The sequence below is a fragment of the Canis lupus genome, chromosome 13, assembly GCF_048164855.1.
Source record: "Canis lupus baileyi chromosome 13, mCanLup2.hap1, whole genome shotgun sequence".
NCBI lineage: Eukaryota > Metazoa > Chordata > Mammalia > Carnivora > Canidae > Canis > Canis lupus.
In genome coordinates this window covers 6,831,212-6,851,518 of record NC_132850.1, presented here as the reverse complement: position 1 = coordinate 6,851,518, position 20,307 = coordinate 6,831,212, and the positions used below count along the sequence as shown (strand labels likewise).

General features: G+C 59.3%; 1 protein-coding gene across 1 annotated transcript in view; it reads right to left on the bottom strand.

The window, feature by feature from the left end:
* Positions 1 to 20,307, bottom strand: part of GRIK3 (glutamate ionotropic receptor kainate type subunit 3) — a 222,499-nt gene that overhangs the window by 36,714 nt on the left and 165,478 nt on the right. The window contains exons 8-10 of the mRNA XM_072771904.1: positions 18,035 to 18,142; positions 14,646 to 14,759; positions 6,135 to 6,338 (exon numbers count right to left, since the gene is read on the bottom strand). Of these exons, the coding sequence (XP_072628005.1) occupies positions 6,135 to 6,338; positions 14,646 to 14,759; positions 18,035 to 18,142 (426 nt within the window). The remainder of the gene's footprint in view (positions 1 to 6,134; positions 6,339 to 14,645; positions 14,760 to 18,034; positions 18,143 to 20,307) is intronic.

Here is a 20,307-nt window from a genome sequence, read left to right as displayed (position 1 = left end):
TCTTTCTTCGGTGTCAGTTGGAGTCCCTTAGGCAGAGAAGCCCGAGTCCTTGCTGCTTGTCCTACACCTCCCAAGACCCCTCCACCCCGCGGTGGCACCGCCTGCAGTTGCAGAACAATGCAGCCTGGCTGATTCACTGTTCCCATGGGGCGGGGGGGCGAGGGCCGCGGACGTCTGTCTTGGCTGCTCCCATCGCTCTGGTCACCGGGTCTGGCACCTGCTGGGTGCCTGGTTCGGTCCTCTGCCCTCAAGCCCCAGCCCAGGCGCTCTGGCTCTGTCCAGCCACCCGCAGGCACCTCACCTCCTACCCGCCCTGCCCCTGCGGGTCCTGTGGCAGGGTCCCCCCCCACCCCGGCTCCCATGCCTGCTGCGCCCAACCCAGAAACGCATGCACGTCAGGAGGAGCCCATGGGCAAACCTGTCCCCCTCTTCTCCCCAAGACACACTCTGTCAGTCTTCTCTAGGGTGTCGACTCAGGTTCTGGTGACACTTGGTACTGACAGGCTCAACCGTGAGTCCTCGTATTGACTTTGGTGCTCCTGCTCCAGGTCCCCGCCCCTCACGTGCTCCCTGGCGCCGCACCCCCGAATGAGCTGGCGCCCCAAAGCCTCTGCCTTGGGCCCTGCCATCCAGGAGCCAGGCTGAGACGGCGTTCCCTCAAATCCGTGGGATGGACAAAGGAGCCGATGACCCTCGGCGGGGGTTGGACAGAGCCCACCCGTTGTTCCCTCTCAACGCCCTTTCCCTCCGAGCCCCCTTCACCCTGGAAGCTCCCCTGTACCTGTGCCTTGACCGCTCTTGCACCTGCCTGTCTGCACCCCGACCTCCAGCAGGGCTTCTCCCCAGGTCTTCCCCAGGTTGCTCTGCTGGCTGAGTCCGTGCCCCTAGAGTCCTTCGGTGAACCTCACCCCGGCCTGCTCCCCTGCCTGTTCTCAGGCAGAGCCGGAGCTTCCCCAGAGCTCCTCCGTCATTGCCCTGGCGACCCGGCTGCCCTAACAACAGTCCACCTTTGCACCCCATCAGGAAATCCCCTGCCCTCAGCTGCCTCGTCCCATCCAGGACTCCACCTGCCACCGGTGAGCTCCCAGCATGCCTTGCTTCAAAGTGCACTGCCCGAAGGTGGTTTGGCTGCACAAACGGGGGCCTGAAGTTCCCCCCCGCCCACCAGCCATGGGGGCCAAGACTAAGATCCAGTTACTGAACGGTGGGGGACATGGTGGGTGATGGGTCACAGCCTTGACACCTGGCCCTCCGCTTGCACAGGATGGGCAGCTCCATTGTTAGGACCCCACCGCCACGTCTCCGGGGAAGGTGTGTGGGTCCACGTGCTCACTCACGCGCCCTCGTTCGTCACCACCTGCTCGGCGTGCCCAGCCCAGGTGCTCAGGCCGCAGCCAGGAGCATGCATCGGGGCCTCACCGTCTGGAAGAAGGGTCAGGCGGGGGAAGTGGGCACTTGACACCGAGCCATCCTCTCTGCCCGGCACTCAGCCCTACAGGGAGGCAGATGGGGTGTCCGGGCAGCGCTGCTTCCACCCGTGACCACCCCAGTGTCCATCTTGTTTCGTCCCCCATCTTGGTGGATCTTGGTCAGGCCCCATCCACGAGCCAGGGAAACCCCCCGACCTGCTCTAGTGAGAGGTGACGACTGAGAGACAAGAGAACTGATGGCTTGCTGTGGCCAGGAGGGCATTTCTGCACTCCCTGCGGGCCAGGCTCCTGCGTCGTCTCTGCCTAACCCACCCGCTCTGACTGCCGGGCTCAGGACAGCGGCCGGACAGGATCCCTGGGTCCCTGAGAATGAAGCTTGCGGGAAGCCAGGCCAGGAGCACTCGGGAGGCCCACGCGGGGGCCGCCCCTACCCGTCGTGCCAACGCGTGGATGCTGTTCATTCCTCTCCGTAGACCTCCCTGCCTGCCACTTGTCACCCTCTGCCCGTGTCTTTCCAGTGGCCTCTCCTGTCACCCACGCTCTCCTGGTTCTCCTCCTTCCTCTTCCGGCCTTGGCAGGCGTCTTGTGGACTCCTCCTTACCCTCTCTCCTTACACGCCCGTGTCGTTCGCGTCCTACCCAGGCTCCCATCTCTCCTCTGCCCTCAGTCTCTCCCCCTGGATGTCTCCCGAGGTCCCCCCCACCACCCCGAGGTTGTGCTGAGGACTCCCAAATCCTGACCTCCTGCCCCGCTCCCTCCTCTGACTGCTCAGCCGTATGGCCAGCCGCCTACTGGCACCTCAACCCCAGCCCGCTCTCCGTACCTCCCCTCCATCCTCTACGTGGCCAGGAGGCCCTTTATTTGGGGATGACACTGTCCTCTTCCCAGCTCTGGAATTTCACCCCTTGTCCTTGTGCAAAAATCCTCCCTTTCCCTCACCTCCTTCATCCAACCAATCACAAATCTTTTCAACTCTACCTTCCGGTCTCCTTGCAGAGCTATCTGGGCCTTCCTTCCCCACCGTGGCCCTCCCTTCTTGCCTCCACCATGTTCTCCTTCACCCAGGTCCCAGCGATGACCTCCAGACTGGCTCCCGTTTAGCCCAGCAGCTCGGTGACTTCCCTCCAGGCCCATTCTCATGTCACCCCCTCGCCCCACATCCTCTAGCTGTGCCCTGCAGCTCTCACACTGAGGACCAAACGTCCGTGTGCAGCACCCAAGGCTCTTCAAGAACATCTCTTGCCCCCTTCTGGAGCAGTAGCCTTTCTTCTTGGGTTCAGACTCTCCACTCTCTGAAATCGCTGCCTCCCCTCAGCACCCTGACCCCCGAGCACGGTGCTGGGGACCGTGTGTCAGGACAGAAGCTCTGGATGGCAGGCGTCAGGAAAGGCCAATGCTCCAAGTGAAGCAGAAGGGGCGATGCCTTGGTGTGTGCCTCTGTTCTCCATGAGTCTGAACAGTGTCAGTTGGTTTCCCGGGGCTCCTATTTGTGTTCAGAGGGGCCAGGCTTAGATCCCGGGTCACTGTGCCCCCCCCTGCCCCCCGGGATGACCACAGCTGAGGGGCCGGCCCCACCACCGCCATGGTGTTCATCCTCCAGGAGGAACAGCTCCCAGGTGCTGCCCATTTACCAGGCGTCAGGCGCTCTGCTAAGCATCTCTGTGCTGCAGCTCATTAAATCGTCCTACAAACCCTGGGAAGAAGGCTTTTTTATGACTCCCATTTCGTAGATGTGGAAAGGGAGGCCAGAAAGGTTGAGTATGTGCTAGACCCGGATTGTGAAGTCATCTCTGTTGGATTCCAGAGTCATTAAAACACCTGCGAGTAATTTAAGGCTTGGGTGTGTGAGACCTTGGAGAGAGGGGGAAATGGGAGAGAGCAGGCAGTAAAAGTGGAGAGAGTGGCAGTCTGGGAGAGCTGGGGTGACGGATGGAGAAATCACTGCTCCGTCCAGGTGCGTCTGTTGCATCAGCGGGAGGGGGGCACCCTGCACGTGCCCCATCCTCCTCCATGACCCTGGCTCCCTGGAAGGCCGTGTGGCACGGGTCAGAGGTGAGCGGACTCTCTGGTCCTGCTGGTCAGAGGCTCCGCCCGGGGCCTCCGAATGGGCCTCGGGGGTCAGATTCCTGCAAAGGCAGGCATTCATCACTTTTACGTCTGCGTTCAGATCCCTAATAAGGAAGTAATAATATTGCCAAGCCTCTACCACGCTATCTATGAGCTAGCGAGAAGACTAATTATCTGACGACACTAATAAATGGTTATGATGTTATTAAAAATGGCACCAAGCTAGGATTAATAGGCTCATCAATTGCAGGGAATCGGGTTTAACAAGGTCCCCTGCATGTCCCGTCAGGGCCCGCGCCTTGATGGATACGGCGCCGCACGGAGCCCGCGGACGAGGCCGCCCCCCTCTTTTCCCTGGCTGAGGGTCAGCTTAGAGAGGTCAGGCCGCTGCTGGGGTTTTCTGATCCACCCCCTTTGCGAATTGCTCTTCAAAGCTCCCGACGCCGGAGAGGCTGTGCCCGACAAGACTGGCACCAGCTGGGCTCGCTTCCACAGGTGGCCTCGGTGCTCCACGTGACCCCCTCCGCCTCCCCAGCCCGGCAGCCTCTGCAAATGACAGGCTCGGGCACCCACTGGGGCCCCACATTCCAGATCCGGGCAGAAAGCGGGAGTAGGGGAGCTGATAAATGGAGATGCCTCTGGGGACTGCTGACTAATTTCCATAATAATTATAGTTATTACTAATAATGGTGACAACACCACTCCCTTCCGTTTAGACTGGATTCCACAATCTGGGAGCGCTTCCCCACCAGCTGCCTCCTCCGGGCCCCAAACCACGCTGGGAACAAGGCCGGGCAGGTATTCTCGCCCTGGAGTTAGAAACTGGAGCTCAGAGACATAAAAGGATTTCCTGAAGCCCCCACCCCGGCCTCCTCGAAAGAACAGCCTTATGACAAAAATAAAAATAAGAAGAGCAGGTAACGACATGGTGCAGACTGCGGAACGCGCGTGTGTGACCTCACAACCCCCGGGGCTCGTTCTATGACTGCCATTCCCGTTGTACAGAGAGGGAAACTGAGACCCACAGAGGCCAGGAAACATGTCCGGGGGTGCACGGCGAGTGAGCAGCCCAGTGGGAACCAAGCCCAGCCCCAGGTCCTGCTGGCCACCGCGAGCCTCTCCCACCAGCCTCCCACGCGGGCCCGAGTTCCCGGGGCCTAGGAAATGAAGGCTCTGCTTGAGCCTTCCGGCCACTCTGAGCTCCAGCTCCGAGGCTCCAAAGCGGGGAGAGCAGGAGGGTGAGCAGGACGCCCACCCAGAGACGCAGGGCGGTAGCCATCCCTCTCCCCAGCCCCCGGCTGGATCCGTGCAAAGATCCACCCTGCATGAGCCTACCTCTGCCCTGGCTCCCGGGGTTGGAGGACAGGGCTTCCGAAGGCAGAGAGCCTCCAAAGGCTCCTCCGCTTGGAAGCCCGGCTCCATCACCTACGAGCCGTGGGGCCTCACCTCTCCCTGCCTCAGCCCCGTCTGTAAAATGGGTGCATCGCGGGGCTGTTGGGGGGGATAACTGAGAGGGGGAGAACAGAGTGGCCTGGCATAGATCAGGCCCTCCCTCACCTTCCTTAGCAGGTCTTCCCTAACAGATGCCTCTGGAAGGCCAAGGGCCCTGGGCCAGAAGGCAGGACACGTTTATTGTGGGACAGACAGGCCTGTGCTCCTCCTTTCATTCCCGCAACAACCGTGGGAGCTTTGCTGGTTGTCACTTACTCCTGTGTTAGACGTGGGGAAACGGGGCCTTGGGGAGGTTGATGATGAGTGTGCGCCGTCGCACACCTGTCAGGTGCTGAAGTGGGGCCTGGGCTGTAGCTCTGTGGGACTGCCGCCTGGCCTCCTAACTTCTGGCCTCTGACAGGTCTGGGTCGTACCGTGGGCTGTGCCCCGCACCTCGCACTTCCAACCAAGAAGGAGGGATTAACGCCCAGGCCACAGATGGGGAAACCACTCAGAGAGGCCCCCAACGGCCCCGACTGCACAGCTGGGGAGGGAGGGCCCCGCGCTCGAACCCGGGGCTGTGGCCACCCCACACGGTGGCCTATGCCTTCCTCCTGGTGTCCCACACGCCCCAGGCCCCACCCACGAGCTGCTCCTTCTTCCCAAAGCCCAGCCTGTCTGCTTCCCTGGGCTGAGCAAGCCCCACCTTGGCCCAGTAAGTCCCTTCACGCAGCCCTCAGCTGCCTGCACCCCCCGTCTCCCCATCATGCCCAACGTTACTCAAGGCAGCAACGGATCCAGCTCTGTGCCTAGGGTTTGTGACGTGTTTTGCGCTGGCACCTTGCCCACATGGCTGGGGCATCCTTTGGAGGCTCCTCAAGGAGCAGGAGGCAGGGACAGGCTGAGGAACCCCTGCAGGGTGAGCTCACCAAAGACACCAGTGCGAAAGGCACAGTCAGATGGGGGCCGTGCGCGTGTGCTGGGGTGCAAGGCCATGTCTGGGAGCAGGGAGCACGAGCAAGGCGGGCCCAAGGGAGCTGGGTCCTTCCCAAGTCACCACCTCTGTCTCCGTCTCCCCTGCCCCCAAGGCCCCCACCTGCCAGGATGCCCCCTACCCCCGACGTGCCTTGCCGGGGCTTGGCCAAGCCTCCCTGGGGGGGGCGGGGTGAGGGGGGGGGCAGCCCCCCGTGCTCCCTTCCCACTTACATGGTCAATGAGCTCCTTGATCATGCCGTTCCACTGGCCCTTGTCGTCCTGCGCCCCGTACTTGCCGTCCTCCACCAGCCGGATCTCGTAGGAGAAGCCCAGGATGTGGGCCAGCTCCTTCAGCAGGTCGATGCAGTAACCCTCAAAGCGGTCATTCCCAAACAGCGTCCTGTCGGACTTCCGGAACATGACAAAGGGCTCCTCCTACGGGGACAGATGAGAGGGGCTGATGAGAGGGGAGAGGGGCTGACGACGGCTGAGCGGCTGGGCAGAGAGCCTGGGCTGGAACCTCTGCTCCTGTGTCTAGGAAACCTCTGGGTGGCTTCGAAGGGTGGTGTCGAGTCAGGCCAATGCCGGGCCTCCCCAGCGGCCACTGGCTAGCGGGCCCTGGCCCTGAGCGGGGCTCGGTAGGTATTGGCTGATTACCTGTCCCATGGTCCCGGAGCTAGTAAGTGGTGGAACAGGCATTCGAACTCAAGACCATCGGATGTGAATCCTGTGCTCCCTGCCCCACCATCGACGCAAGGCCCGAGGTTCTCAAAGTGTGGTCCCGGCCAGCGGCGCCAGCGGCACCCAGAAACGTGTGAGAAACGTTCGCTCTCTGGCCCCTCCCGAACCACTGGGCCAGAAACCCTGGGAGGTAGCCCTCCAGGGGAGGGGCGCCTGGTGGCTCAGTCTGTGAGCATCCGACTCTTGATTTTGGCTCAGGTCACAATCTCAGGGTTGCAGGCTCGAGCCCCTCTGTTGGGCTCTGCACTCAGAGCTTGGGCTTCTCCCTTTCCCTCCCTTTGCCCCTCCCCTTGCTCATGCTCATTCTCTCTCTCTCTCTCAAATGAACAAATATTTTATTTATTTATTTATTTATTTATTTATTTATTTATTTATTTATTTATTTATGATAGGCACACAGTGAGAGAGAGAGAGGCAGAGACATAGGCAGAGGGAGAAGCGGGCTCCATGCACTGGGAGCCCGACGTGGGATTCGATCCCGGGTCTCCAGGATCGCGCCCTGGGGCCAAAGGCAGGCGCCAAACTGCTGCGCCACCCAGGGATCCCTGAACAAATATATCTTAAAAATAAATTTTTTTTAAAAAAACAGCCCTCCAGGGGATTCTGATATCTGCTCATGTGTGGGAACCCGGCTGCACAAGACCCTCCGTCCAGGGTCCTCCCGGACACCTCCCCCTGATGGCTTCCCACACCCCCTGCTACCTCTCTCTCCTTCCGGGGATCTCAGCCCCCAGCGTGAGGATCAGTGAGCGCTGACAACCACGAGAGCCTGCATTTGCGTGCGGACACACCGGCCCTGTCACACCGCCCAGCCAGGAGTGCTCCCAGACAGACACGCAGCATTGCCTGGTTAAACCCCGACTTCACTGTGCCGGGGGAGTGGGGACCCATAACCCCACCTTACAGCTGCAGAGAGTGACCCCAGGAGGACGAGCAACTGGCGTGAGCTCACCCTGTGGGCAAGGAGAGGATCTGAACTCTGGCTGGTGTCGGCCCAGAGTGCAAGCGCTTAACCACCTCACAAAGCCCGAGCCCCTGAGCCCCAGGGTGCCTCTCCCTGGTGGGTGCAGGGTCCTCGGCAGGTGGCTCGGGGTGGCAGGGGGAAGAGCACAGGGCCCGCTGGCCCATGTCAGGGCTCCTCCCTGCCGGGCGATGTGGAGCCAGCAAAGGGCTGGGAAGAGCCACAAGTCTGATTTCTCATTTGGAAGCAAGCCCCTGGTCACCCTGGGGAGAACCGGGGGGAGGAGGCAGGACGGACCCGACAAGGGAGCCTACGGAGTGAGCACCGAGGGCTCTGACGTCCCAAAATCCAGGCCCGTGGCCCGGCCCCGAAGTCCAGGTCAGCACACACGTCTGTGTTTCCACGGGCCCCGTGCCCCCAGCTTCACCGACAAGTCCCCGTCCCCAAGCTGCGCTGGACGAGCCACTCCTGAGCCAACTCGGCATTTCCTGAGCTCCTACTATTCACCAGACACGGATCTGGGCACTCTCACAGGCTGCTTGATTCAGGCCTCACAGGCTTGCAAGACGGGGGGCGTTACTCCCGTAGCATAGACGAGGAAACACACTCAGAGAGGGTCAGTAAGTGGCTCCGGGTCACACAGGGGTTGCACTGCAGTCTGATGGAGTCCCACTGCATGCACTTCTTCCCACCTGTAGCCCCTTGGCCTCTTCCTGGGCCCTAACCTTCCCCAAAGCCATCTGGGCATCGTCCCCCCGACCCCTCACCTATCTGAAGGCCCCGGAGGCTGAGCAGCAGCTGACTGAGTGCGTGTGCACTGGGAATCCCTCGTGCACATGCCCGCGGGAAGGGCACACGTCGTCACTCCGTCAACCAGCTCGGCCCTGCCTTTGACACCATGGCCCCGGGGGCGGAGTGAGCCATGGGAGGCCCCGGAGAAGACCCCTACTGGGGCTCCTCGGGCGCAAACCCGCCAGCAGCCTCCTGCTGGGCTCGCGCTGTGGCAGGTGGGCTCCATTCTCTGGCCCCCGGACCCCCTGGTACTGCTACCTTCCAAAATCCCATCCCACCGCGGGGCTCCTTTACTCTCGATTTTCAACATTCCTTTGGGATGCTTCAGGGCCAGGCCGGGGGCTCCTGCCCCCCCCGCCCCGGGATCCCGAGAAAACCACCTCTCGGTCTAACTGGGTGAGACACGGGGTCCTCGGCCCGACTCTGCGCCGAATCTCCGTGCCTCCCACCCCGACCCGCCACCACGCAGGCAGCTCACGCACGAGTTTGGCGAGAAGAGCCCAGGTGGGGCTGGGGCAGGTGCTGGGGGCGCAGTGAGCAAGGACTGGGGGCCGGAGCTTCAGTCCCAACCCCTCCTTCCGGTTGCACGTTCTTGTGCAGTGAACAAAATGCACCACCGTACCTGGAGGCCCTGATGTTAGCTCGAGGAAAGAATCGGAGAGAAGGTACTGTCTCTCCCGGGGGAGTCACCAACCACGCACACAGGTCCCTGGGCACAACCTACCTCCTTCTGTAAGTAGACTGGGGGTAAGACTAGAACCCACCAGACGGGGTTTGTCGAGAGGAGGACACGAGCCAATCTGTGAAAAGCGCTTACAACAGCGCCTGGCAAACGTCAGCTGCCAATACGGCTGATTGATTGATTTTTTTTTTTTTTATTAATATCATTGCCTTCTTTCTGCGTGCTGGGCAGCCTGCGACCGCAGGGCCCTTTCCGGCCTAGAGACCGTGCCCAAGGTCACCAAAGGTTAAAGACCAGAGCTGGGAAAACCTTTTCTCCGGAAAGGTCCCTGAGCCCTGAGCCGGCTCACTTTCTGACCCTCCCTCCGCGCCCCTCCCTGGGTCTATTCTCTAAAATTAGCACTTCATTTGTGAAGCCACCACAGCCCCAGAATCTATACATCTCCATATAAATACGCTGCCTTCGGAGCAGCTGTAAAATGCCATTAATTTCGGGAAGTGCTCTGCGGATGGCATACATATTTAACAGCCAAAGCCCAGAGCATTAAAATGGTGCTCGCCTTAGTAATGTGTCTCCAGACCTGCAACATTTCCTAGGGGGTAATTCTGAACTCCGCCAACTACTTATTCATGGACTATTTCACAATTTATTACTGGAAATGTCCAGACAGCCAATTCACAAGCTCTCTCGGCTGCTAATCGATTGCTCAGTGAAGGTGCCCTCAATTTCATAACTTTACGCTCTCCTATTGCTCTGGGAGCCGGGTAATATTTCTCTTCAACAAGTCACAGGAAACAGGGGTCCAGAAAAATAACCTTTTCCGACTTTTCGTTGCCAGGGCTCTTAGTCTGGTTTTCCACTCTGATCGCTTACACTGACGTGAGAGCCGGGCCTGGCGCTAAGCAAGCTTCTCCCGGCAGCAGGACCTGTGGAGTTGGAAGGGGTCTTGGGGGAACGAATCCAACGGTGAGCTGCCCGACACCTGCACCCCTGAGCTCCCTGGTGATGCAGGCCCTATCCACACGCATCCGTACAGGCGTGCGCCTGTGTACACGATGCCACCAGCCCCGCCAGACCACGCTCTGGACGTTGTCTGCTGAGGCCTGCTTGGCCGTGGAGGCCGAAGGCCCTGGACCCAAGGCCATGGTTTCTGCTGGTTAGAACCGGGACAGAGCACTAGGAGTCCTGCCTCCCCCGCAAGTGGGGCCTAGACTGGTCCTGGCCCGGGATGGTCCTCCCAGCCCACGTCCTGGCCTTCTTTTGCTTTTCTGCCTCTCCTGTTTCCACAGGCTAGGTGTCCCTCCCACCTGGCCGTCAAGTCTCAGGTGGTCACATGCGCACAGGAGTCCCTCCTGCCTGGTGGTTGAGTCTCAGGTGGTCACAGTGTGCACGGGGGTCCCTCCTGCCTAGACATGGAGTCTCAGGTGGTCACATGTGCACAGGGGTCCCGCCTGCCTGGTGGTTGAGTCTCAGGTGGTCACAGTGTGCACAGGGGTCCCACCTGCCTGGCCGTTGACTCTCAGGTGGTCACAGTGTGCACATGGCACACAGACACCCATCAGTGTGTACCCACACACCCACGTGTGGCTGGCCCAGGCCCGCACCCACACATGTACCCGCACACGTGTCATCACTGCTGCTTTCTTCAGCAGCCCAAAGAACTCTGAACCTTCAAAGGCAGGGCCCCCAGGAGCGAGCCAGGTGTGTTTTCTCGGTGTGTGAGCTGTGGTTGGAGTGGATGAATTTTTCATGAGGCCGTGGAAGAGCAGAACCAGAACAGAAGCTGGGGCCCGGGGAAGAAAGGGGAGCGGGAGAGGGGAGGCTTCCAGGCCCTCGACCCCAGACACGGGGAAGGCCACCTGCAGCTCTCAGGGGCCAGGGCTCTGTCCATCTGTGCATCCAGGCTAAGGGCACCCTTGGCTCCTAACTCCAGGGCTCAGGAAAGGGGAGGAGAGGAGGTAGGTTTAGGGCAGCTCATGGGGAGCGCGGGCCTCTGGCACGCCCAGATTCCGGGAACAGGGTGAGCAGAAACCCCTCTCATTAGGGGTCCAGCCCTATGCTCTGGGGGCAAAGCAGCTGGATGTTCCTGAACTCTGCTCTGGTACCTGCCGTCACTCAAAGTGCCGTTGCCCGGACAACACACTTGCAGGCAGGCCAGGCCCCCCAGCACTCTGGAGGGTGGAGGGAGGTGGAGGGGGGTCCTCGTTGGCCCTGCTTCCCCGCTGCCAAGCACAGGGCTGGGTTTTCAGCCAGCGCAGCTGGGGCTGGGCCCTCTCCACGACTGCCCCAAAGAGCCCCAGTCTGAGAGCACCCCTCAGGGCTCTGACACATGCATACCCCACGGAGACTTTCAGGGAATCTGGACCAGCTCTAGGTTGTCGTGAAGGAGGCCCGAGGCCAGTCCTGGCGTGGGGGTGGGCCTCTCACTCAGCAGACTCTGAGGGCATTTTCAGCTGGAAGGAGAGAGCTTCCGGGAGCCCCGTGCACAGGCCGTGTGTCACATCCCATGTCCCCACCTCCGTCAGGGATCGTCCAGATGTTACCCTGGCCATTTCTCTTCCTCCAGGAAGCTTTCCTGACCTACAGGGTGAAGCAGACCCTGCCCTCCAGGAGCTCTGGGCCGTGGGGATGCACGGAGCAATCAGGGGTCACCCCTAGTCTGACACTGCGGGATGGTGTGAAGACCGTTGGTGGGACATCTGCCTCGAGTGGGTCAGCAGCCCTGCCAGAGGTTGAGGCCGACGGGGGCCGGCGGGGAGGGTCGGGGGGCCCAGGAATTCAGACTTTGGGCAAAGCAGACGACGAAGTGCTGACTGGGTCTGGAGTCAGATGTATGAGCAGGAGACTGGAGCTCGGAGGGACTCCGGTGGCCAAGGTCACACCCCCGACAACTTGGGGGGCCAGTGAGGAAACAAGGAGGCGGTAGGGTCATTCGCAACAGCAGCAGCTATCACTTGGCCTGCACTCTGCGCCGTTTATGTTTATGAACCCCTCAGCCTCTCTCCTCTGAGAAGGAGACACGTTTATGATCACCTCTTTTTAGGTGGGGAAACTGAGACACGGAGCAGTTCGGCAATTTTCTGGGGGCCACACAGCTAATTAGCAGCGAAGCCAGGGCTCAGACCCAAAGGTCTCTGCTCTCAACCATCACATCCTGGTCGCACGGCACGTCTGTCCCCAGCAGCTGCCGGACTCGTGTCTGCAGGTACGAGGGGCAGCGGGTCAGCTGGGGGTGTATGTGGGGCCGTGGCCCAAGAGGGGCTTGTCAGCTCCCTATCCCGGGGGGGATGGGGTGGCCAGTGCCTGAGAGCTGGCGGGTGGGACTCCCAGCGAGGGACTGAGTGCATCAGGTCGGGGCCTTTGCAAGAAGCCGTGAGTATTGATCCAGAAGCTTGGAGAAGGGGACATCTGCTGGGTCCCACCTCTGCGGGTGTAGACAACACCTGTGCGCCTTTGCAGAAGTCTTATGCCCTTGAAATCTGGCTGCTGCCATTTTAATAAAACGCGTACCGGTGGTGTTTCCAGGAGTGTGACCCTGCATCCTTCCGGGGACCTCACCGCTCCCTCGAGGGCATTGTTTTGTGGCTGAATCATCGGGCCCACGTCATCGCCCTTCCTCCTAATCTCTCCCAGCACACTAGCTTTGCACCTTTCTTAATCTTGTCTTGTGCAAAGTGTTTTATTTATATCTCACATTTTATGCATCTCTGTTTTTTAATCTTTTACCACCTTTTTATTATTTCATTTTTACCCTTTTATATTTTAGCCTTGTCTCACTTTTATCCTTTTGCTTTCCGACATTTCGTCCTTTTTTTTTTTTTACCTTGTCTAGCTGGAGCTGTTAATTATTTATTTTAATTTTTCATCTTCCTTGATGGCTTCCCTTTTCATCTTGTGCCTTATTTTTCATTTTTTTCTTGTTATTATTTTTCCTTTTCACCTTTTCATTTCGTTCCCTTTCAACTCTCTTCTCTTCTGTTTGCCATCCACATCAATGTCCCTTCAATTGCTCATCAGTCTTTAATCCCTTTGCTCTTTTTTGTCTCTTTTTAATCTTTCTAGTTTTTTGTTTTGTTTTGTTTTTTTACACAATTGTTCCCTTGTTCCTAATGAAATCTTTTGACTTAATGGTCTTAGCAGTCTGATTTATATATATATATAAATATATATATATATGTATTTAGTTAACAAAAATTTGATCAATAAAGGCAGGCAGGATGTATGGTGATGGGGGAAATGCTTGGGGGAGGAGGGCTCATGCCCAAACCGGGGGGGGGGGCAGCAGGTGTCTCCCCAGCCCTCTCACCCTGGCTCTGTCACGAGTATGTCCATGACCACTGTCAGGACTCCATCACCTTTGACGGGATCCTCTCAGTGCTAACCCTGGAGACTGGGGGTGAGATCCACAGGCTACAGGTGCTCCCTAGAAGCTGCTACTACCCCTGGTATAGGCTGCTTCCTGGGAGAATGGGGTTTAACAACTATGTCCCTTCTTGTGCCAGCGTGTGCACCACCGGTCCACCAAGTCACACTAGAAGGAGAGCACAGGACCATCCCATGGGGCAACTGAGCTCCAGCACCACAGAAGGGCCGAGTGCTGGGTGCCCTGCCCTGCTCTCAGGTTCCATCCCGGGGCAGCCTTACTTTGTCCAAGCACTCCAAATCGGGTTGAGCCCTCTGTTTTATACAGGATTTGTTTTATTCGTGTTGCATTTATTGTACTGTGTGTGCTTTATTATAAGGAGAAGATGACCAAATTGTCCTCAAAAGGTCTTTGATGAGAATCTGCTGGGTGGTCATCAGGCTGCCTCTGCCCAGGATGGCCCAGCTTGGGTCTCCAGGAAGAGTATGGGGTCTTTGGACACCCTAGAGGCCTTCTAGGAGGGCTAGTGTGTGGGGAGAGGGCATAGCAATGGCCTTCTGTCCATCCTGAGCTCCAAGGAGCAGAGAGACCTCCTTGGGTCAGAAGAAGGAGGCGCTATTCAGTCCTGGGGCTTGGAGGGAGGGTGGCAGGTGGGGTGAGCATGGAGGAGAGCTCTGGGGATGGGACCCTGTGGCCTGTGGCATGTGTGTGGGCTCCCGCACCGGCTGGGCTTTCTGGGTGTGGCCACAGCACCCACCACAGCCCGGGGGACCAGTGAGAAGGGCCTTTGCCCTGGGGACTGAAGTGAAGAGGTGGGCCATTGAGTCCTGGTGCAGAGGGCAGGTTAACCTCCCTCCTTCAACCCCATGGTGGCTCATACTTGGGCTCCGGGGTGGGGGAGGTGGGGGTTGCAAACCCATAGGCCTCTGCGGATGGGCTTCCAAGCAGGTCTTGAAGACCAGCTCACTGTGGTTTGGGGAAGAGGTCACCAACAGCCACCCCCTGGGGTCTTTGGCCTGTGACCATGAGCAGTCGCTGCGTTCCAATGACTGAGGGCTTGCTGAGGGATCCCCCAAGTTTCCACCCCCACCCCATCTTCCAGCCTCGCAGCAGCCCTGAGAGGTGCCCTGTCTATGCTGGATGGGGTCCCTCTGGCCCGTCCCCAGCTCACACAGTTCCTCCTGCGGGGCTGCAGGCTCTTACCAGCACGGTGGTGACGATGAGGGACCGGTTTGTCAGAGAGTCAGTGACATTAGGGCCTCGGCCTTTGGCGACCTCCGTGATGTTGAGCCCCTCCGCGGGACTCCACACGCCGACCTGGATGGACAGACAGATGGAGAACAAGGGTGAACCCCCCGTCTTTCCGTCCTTCCTCCACACCAACAAGGCCATCGACTCGTTCTCCTTCCTGGGAGCACCGTCATCATGGCCAACGTGCTGCAGGCTGACCTTTCTGACAGCCCCACCACCTCTCTTCATCTCGGAGGCGGCTCTCAAGGTGTCGAGTCTCCCAGGATGGCCACCACCCGCCTCGCTGGCCACCTCCGCACAACAGGCAGGGAACTTGCAGAGGAGAAGGTGAGTGCAAAGACAGCCCAGGGACCTCAGCCTCATCAGGAGCAGAGCAGAAACACTAGGAAACCAAGGGTCTTGGGGCAGAGGCGATTTGGGCCTGTTGGGCCTCCCCCTTCCCAGGGAAGATGCCCATCACCCAGCTGCTCAGTCACTGGGTCCCACTCAGTGCCTCCTCCCTGGGGCCACCCACCCTCCGCAGCAGAGGGCAGGGCCTGGAGCAAGGGAGATGCTCATTGAACATTTGTGGGGAGTGCCTGGGTGGCTCATATGCATTGAGCATCTGCCTTCAGCTCAGGGCATGACCCTGGGGTCCCGGGATCGAGTCCCGCATTGGGATCTCCCCGTGGGGTGCCTGCTTCTCCCTCTGACTCTCCCTCTGTCTCTCATGAATAAATAAATAAAATCTTAAAAAATAATAAATTTGCAGAACGGGTTAACAGCTGATGAGGCGTGTTCACACGCAGGAAGGCAGGCTGGGCAGGAGCTGGTCTTTGTAGCTGTTTCGGGGGTGGCAGCCCAGAGCGGAGACCCTCACTGCAGGCCTGGTGGCCGCTGGGCTGGAAGGCAGGTTGCTTTGTGGTGGTGCTTCTAAAGTGGGCCGACGTGGCGGCCAAGGTGGCATCATCCATGTCCTCCCAGTGCCCTTGCTGCTACAAGGCCCGAGGCTGGAAGAGGCCGGGAAGACGGAGTTCACCAATCCTTCTAACCCCCTGGGCCCCACTCTGCCCTGCTCCGCCCCCTCTCAGGTCCTCTCCCTCAAGGAAGGTGCTGGCAGGCCCATTCTGTCCTTGGCCAAGCTGGGGGGGGGGAGGCAGGGGGGCACTCAGGAAACTTAATCAATTAAACAGAGAGGCCGAGTGCAAACATCCCATTCAGAGAGCTGCGCGGAGCAGATAGCAGGGAGCCGTGTAATTATGCCTGGGTAATTCGGCCCTAATCCTCCCAGAGCCACCGGCGGGAGCTGGCGGGATCAGCTGTGACCCGGCTTAGCAAACAGAAGCCATGATACGAGAGGCAGGGTGGCTGTGTTTGGGCTTAGCACCCTCTCCAGGCAGGATTTCTATCTGTGCAGACCCCTCCCCAGAGCCCAGAGGAGAGACACGCAGGCCACGTCAAAGAGGCTCTTGTCTCAAGTGGGCCGAGGGCACGAGGGTCCCTAGCAGCACACCTGTCCAGCGGTTCCTGAGCAGCTGGATCCCCGGCTCCAGCAAGCCGGTGTGGACTTCCAACTGCATGGCCTGCTAGGCACCAGGTGCCCCGGGGGATGTGAGAACAGTTAGGACCGAGGAGGAGGCCCCAGCCCTGCAGAAGCTGTAATGCCCCCCGCGCCAGGTGGCTGAGAGTAGGAGCCCCTGGAGGGCGCAGGTCAGCCTTCGTCCTGGTGCAGCAGGTGGGCTTCCCTTGGGTGTTAGCTACAGTCACTCTGTCCGGGGAAGAAGGATGCTGTGGAGGCTCAGATGGAGAGCGCTCGCCCGAGCCTCTACCGACGTCTGCTGCGTGCATCTGAGTGGGCAGCTAACTGCCATCCTCAGAATTTTAGGCCATCCCCAGAGACGGACAGGTGAGAGCAAAAATGAGATGCCACTCGAGCGAAAACCATTGCAGTCTCCCTGGAGGAGGAGGAAGGGCCCCCCAGCACCGCCGGGGTTTAAGCAGCGGCCGGGAGACTGCTCCATGAGGACTCGCAGTGTGAGCAGGCTGGGCCAACTGGTATCCTTGATCTTAGGAGCACAGGCCACAGCCTCTGTCCCTAGCAGACACATGTGGCAGAGGAAAGGTGGGGTTTCTCTGGCCACCCCTGTCTGGGGGTCCCCAGGAGCTCGAGGGAAACTCAGAAGAGAGGAAAGTCAACTTGGCCACAAGGTACAACCCAGCCAGAGCTAGGCGTGTGCCTGAGGGAGTGAACGTGGGGGACAGAGGCCACCTAGGCCATGGTGGCCATGCCTACAACCAGGGCCACCAGGTGGGCAAAGGACAGGCCAGCGGGAGTGGGGGTGACTGGGCCCTGGGGAATGTTTTGGGGGCACTGGAGAGGTAGGGTGGGTTCATTCTTGGAAGGCCATAAAGGCCCAGGGGAGAGGCTGGAGCTTAACTTGGCACCAGGGGACCACGGAGCAGGGCAGAGCTGGGCTTTGGGAGGCTGTGTGTGTGTGTGTGTGTGTGTGTGTGTGTGTGTGTGCGTACACTCAGGATGGCTGGAGGCTCACAAAGTGGGGTGGAGAAGCCAGAGCTGGGTGCTAAAATCACCCAAGGGAGAGGCCTGGCCCAGGGCAGACGGGTGGACAGGAGAGTAGTAATCAAGGCATCCTGAAGGCCCAGCGCATCAGAGCATCAGAGCCGGCCCCTTCCCCTCCTGGCTTTGCTCCTTGCTCTTTGTACACCCCACCCCCGGGCTGGACAGATGTCCTGGTGTGAGACGGGGTGGCCGAGCCCCCGGCCCCAAGGTCCCAGGAATGTGGAGAACTAGGGGCTCATGCTGAGTGTCCTCCTCAGCCCAGCAGGATACATTGATGGTTCCCAGAGAGCAGAAGTGGCCTCATGACAAATACCTGATGGTGGCCACACGGAGGTCCACCCCCCTGGAATCATTGAGGCCTTAGAAACCAAGGGTGGGAAGTTCAGAACCCATGTGCTTCAACATCTTTCCAAAGATAAGAACCAACTCCGGTTCCCAGACAACCAATCACGTTGCTTAATCTTTGCTTAAACGTCCCCAGTGACAGTGAGCTCACTACTCCCCAGGTAGGCACCCCCTGGTGGGTAGAATTTCTCTTACCCAAAGTCAGGTCTGTCCATCTGCACCCCGAGCCTTTTGTTACTTTTCCTAGGTTAAGCCTCCCCGGTGGCCCTCGCTCAAGGGGCGACAGCTGGGGCGTCCGCCATGGCCGGGCCGCTGGGGTCTGCACCCGTCCAGCCTGCCCGCCCCGTCACGTTCTCCAAAGGGTCCAGGCCCAGGCCACACCGGGTCCCATCAAGCCCCCACGGTCTCGTCCCTCCCTCTCCTGAGCCCCGCGCACCTTCTCCAGGCCGTCCTCCTTCAGGCTGATGATGTCCAGATCAAAATCCGTCCGTAAGCCACTGGTTTTGTTGAAGACGATCCGTCCAGTTAATCCTTCCCACTGAGCCTGCCGGAAGGGAGAGGGGAGAGCGGCAATTCCTCGGGCTCATAAATCATCATTCGGTACAACTGTACAATGCTTCATTTTAATTACTCTTTGCACCGATACTGTTCCCCCAAGACCATGATTAATTAATAATCACCTCCATCATTGCTCGGGCTGTGGTGCGAGCCAGCGATTTCCATAAATTCTATTATGCTCTTTAGCCAGCTTTACATTTGCACCTTCTCGTGTACAACATCGATCTCAGATGCACTCAAATGAGCCCCCGCCTTGAAGCGACGAGGAGGGGGGGAGCCCGTGTCGGGTCCCCAGAGAGGGGCAAGGAGGCAGGCGGGCGGCTTGGGGCAGGCGAGAGCCGCGTGGAGGCAGAAAAGGCAAGAGGCCAAGCCGGCCCTGGCTGGAAGGACCGAGACTTGGGGTAGAGCCCGAGGAGGCAGAGAAGCCACCCCCACTGTCCCCGGGGCTCCAGCCCCACGGGGTCACGGTTAAGCACACGGGGGTCAGAATGCCGGGTCCGACCGCAGTGAGCTGTGTGAACTCGGGGACTCCACTTCGCCCCTCTGCCTCGGGTTCCTCATCTCCAAGACGGAAATCCTAACAGGACCAAAATGCCATGAGGGTGGAATGAGAGAAGTCCCGCAAGATACTTCGGACAGCGTGCGGTACGTACAGCCCGAGCCCTGGACCACTGGGAGCTTCTGTGATCTCTCATTGCCCTTAACGACATCAACACAGAGACGCAGAGGTCCAGAGCGCACGCGGGACCCAAGCTGAGAGAAGCCCCACTCTTCTAGCTCAGCGGTGGGCAAACCGTGGCTGGCGGCCCACGTTCCCCCGCCGCCTGTTTTTGTAAACAGTTGATTAGAGCACAGCCACACCCGTGTGTTTACTCATGGTCTTTGGCTGCTTTGGCGCAGCCACGGGCAGGCCTGAATAGTCACAAAGAGACCATCTGGCCAACAAAGCCTAAATGTTTACTATCCAGCCCCTAACAGAAAAGGTTTGCTGACTCTGTTCTAGAAAATAGCCTTCCTGTGGGCCCAGGGGATGCCCACAAAGTACTTCCCGCTGCTCAGGGCGGGTAACCCACAGCCCCGGCAGGTGGGCCAGGTGAGGTCACGATTCCCATCTCACAGAGGAGGAGGCAGGCACTTCGCCCAAGCTCACAGGGTGGATGAGAGCTCCACACTGCCCCTCGGGTCCCAGGGCCCCACCACCCAGGCTGGAGCCTCTCTCTCCCTCTCTCCTCTCTCTCCCTTCTCCGTGGAGGTAGGAGGCTGCGAGCACACAGGTAAATGCCTAAAATGCCACAGGCTTTCTGCGTCTTGGAGGACAAACCCATATATCCGGGAGTCCTTGGTAACCAGGAAAGGCTGGGGTCTGGAGGACAGGAGAAAACCTGGAGCTCACACAGCCCACTGGGCCTGTGGGGCAGGGGAAGGCCTGAGCGTCACTAACCACACCGGGGTCATGATGCCTCTTAGGTTCTGAGAAGGGTTCCAGGGCCTTTCCCTAGCTGAGCATCCCTGACACTTATGCTCCCGCTCACAAGGTGACATCCAAGTTCACAGGATCATGGATCCCTGGAGGCCAGAGTAAAAGCTGTGGGCTTCTCCAAGCACTTGGGCAGCTGGAAGACATCGCAGTGTGTGCAGAGGAGAAGCCTGGTACAATAACTTGGGCAGAGGGGCAGGGTGCGGTACTCTAACTCAGGCAGAGGGGTGGGGCCTGGTACACTAACTCGGGCAGAGGGCAGGGCCTGGAAGCAGTCCAGAAGGCCCTAAAACGAGTTGGACGGGATGAGGGGAAGATGACCCATTACCTAGGTGTTAAAAGAAAATGTATCACGTGCGTAGCGAGTGCTGCGCGCACATCCCGACTAAGCGGTACATCCCCTCATTTCCCCTTGGTTGTTTCCTTCCACGGGGCTCCCTTGGATTCGGGCTGGCGCTTGGCTGGGAGGAGGGCTGGTCACCGGGCCAGGGCCCGAGGCCTCCATAGAGACCTGTCATAGCGGGCTAACCTCCTTCCCCGAATGCACTGGTTTTGTCTCATCACGATCCTGCCCAGGTGGGTGTCGCCGTCACCCCCATTTTATTAGAGGAGACACCGAAGCTCAGAGGGGGACTGAGCCAACAGTCATCTGCAGGACACAATCCTGGTCTGCA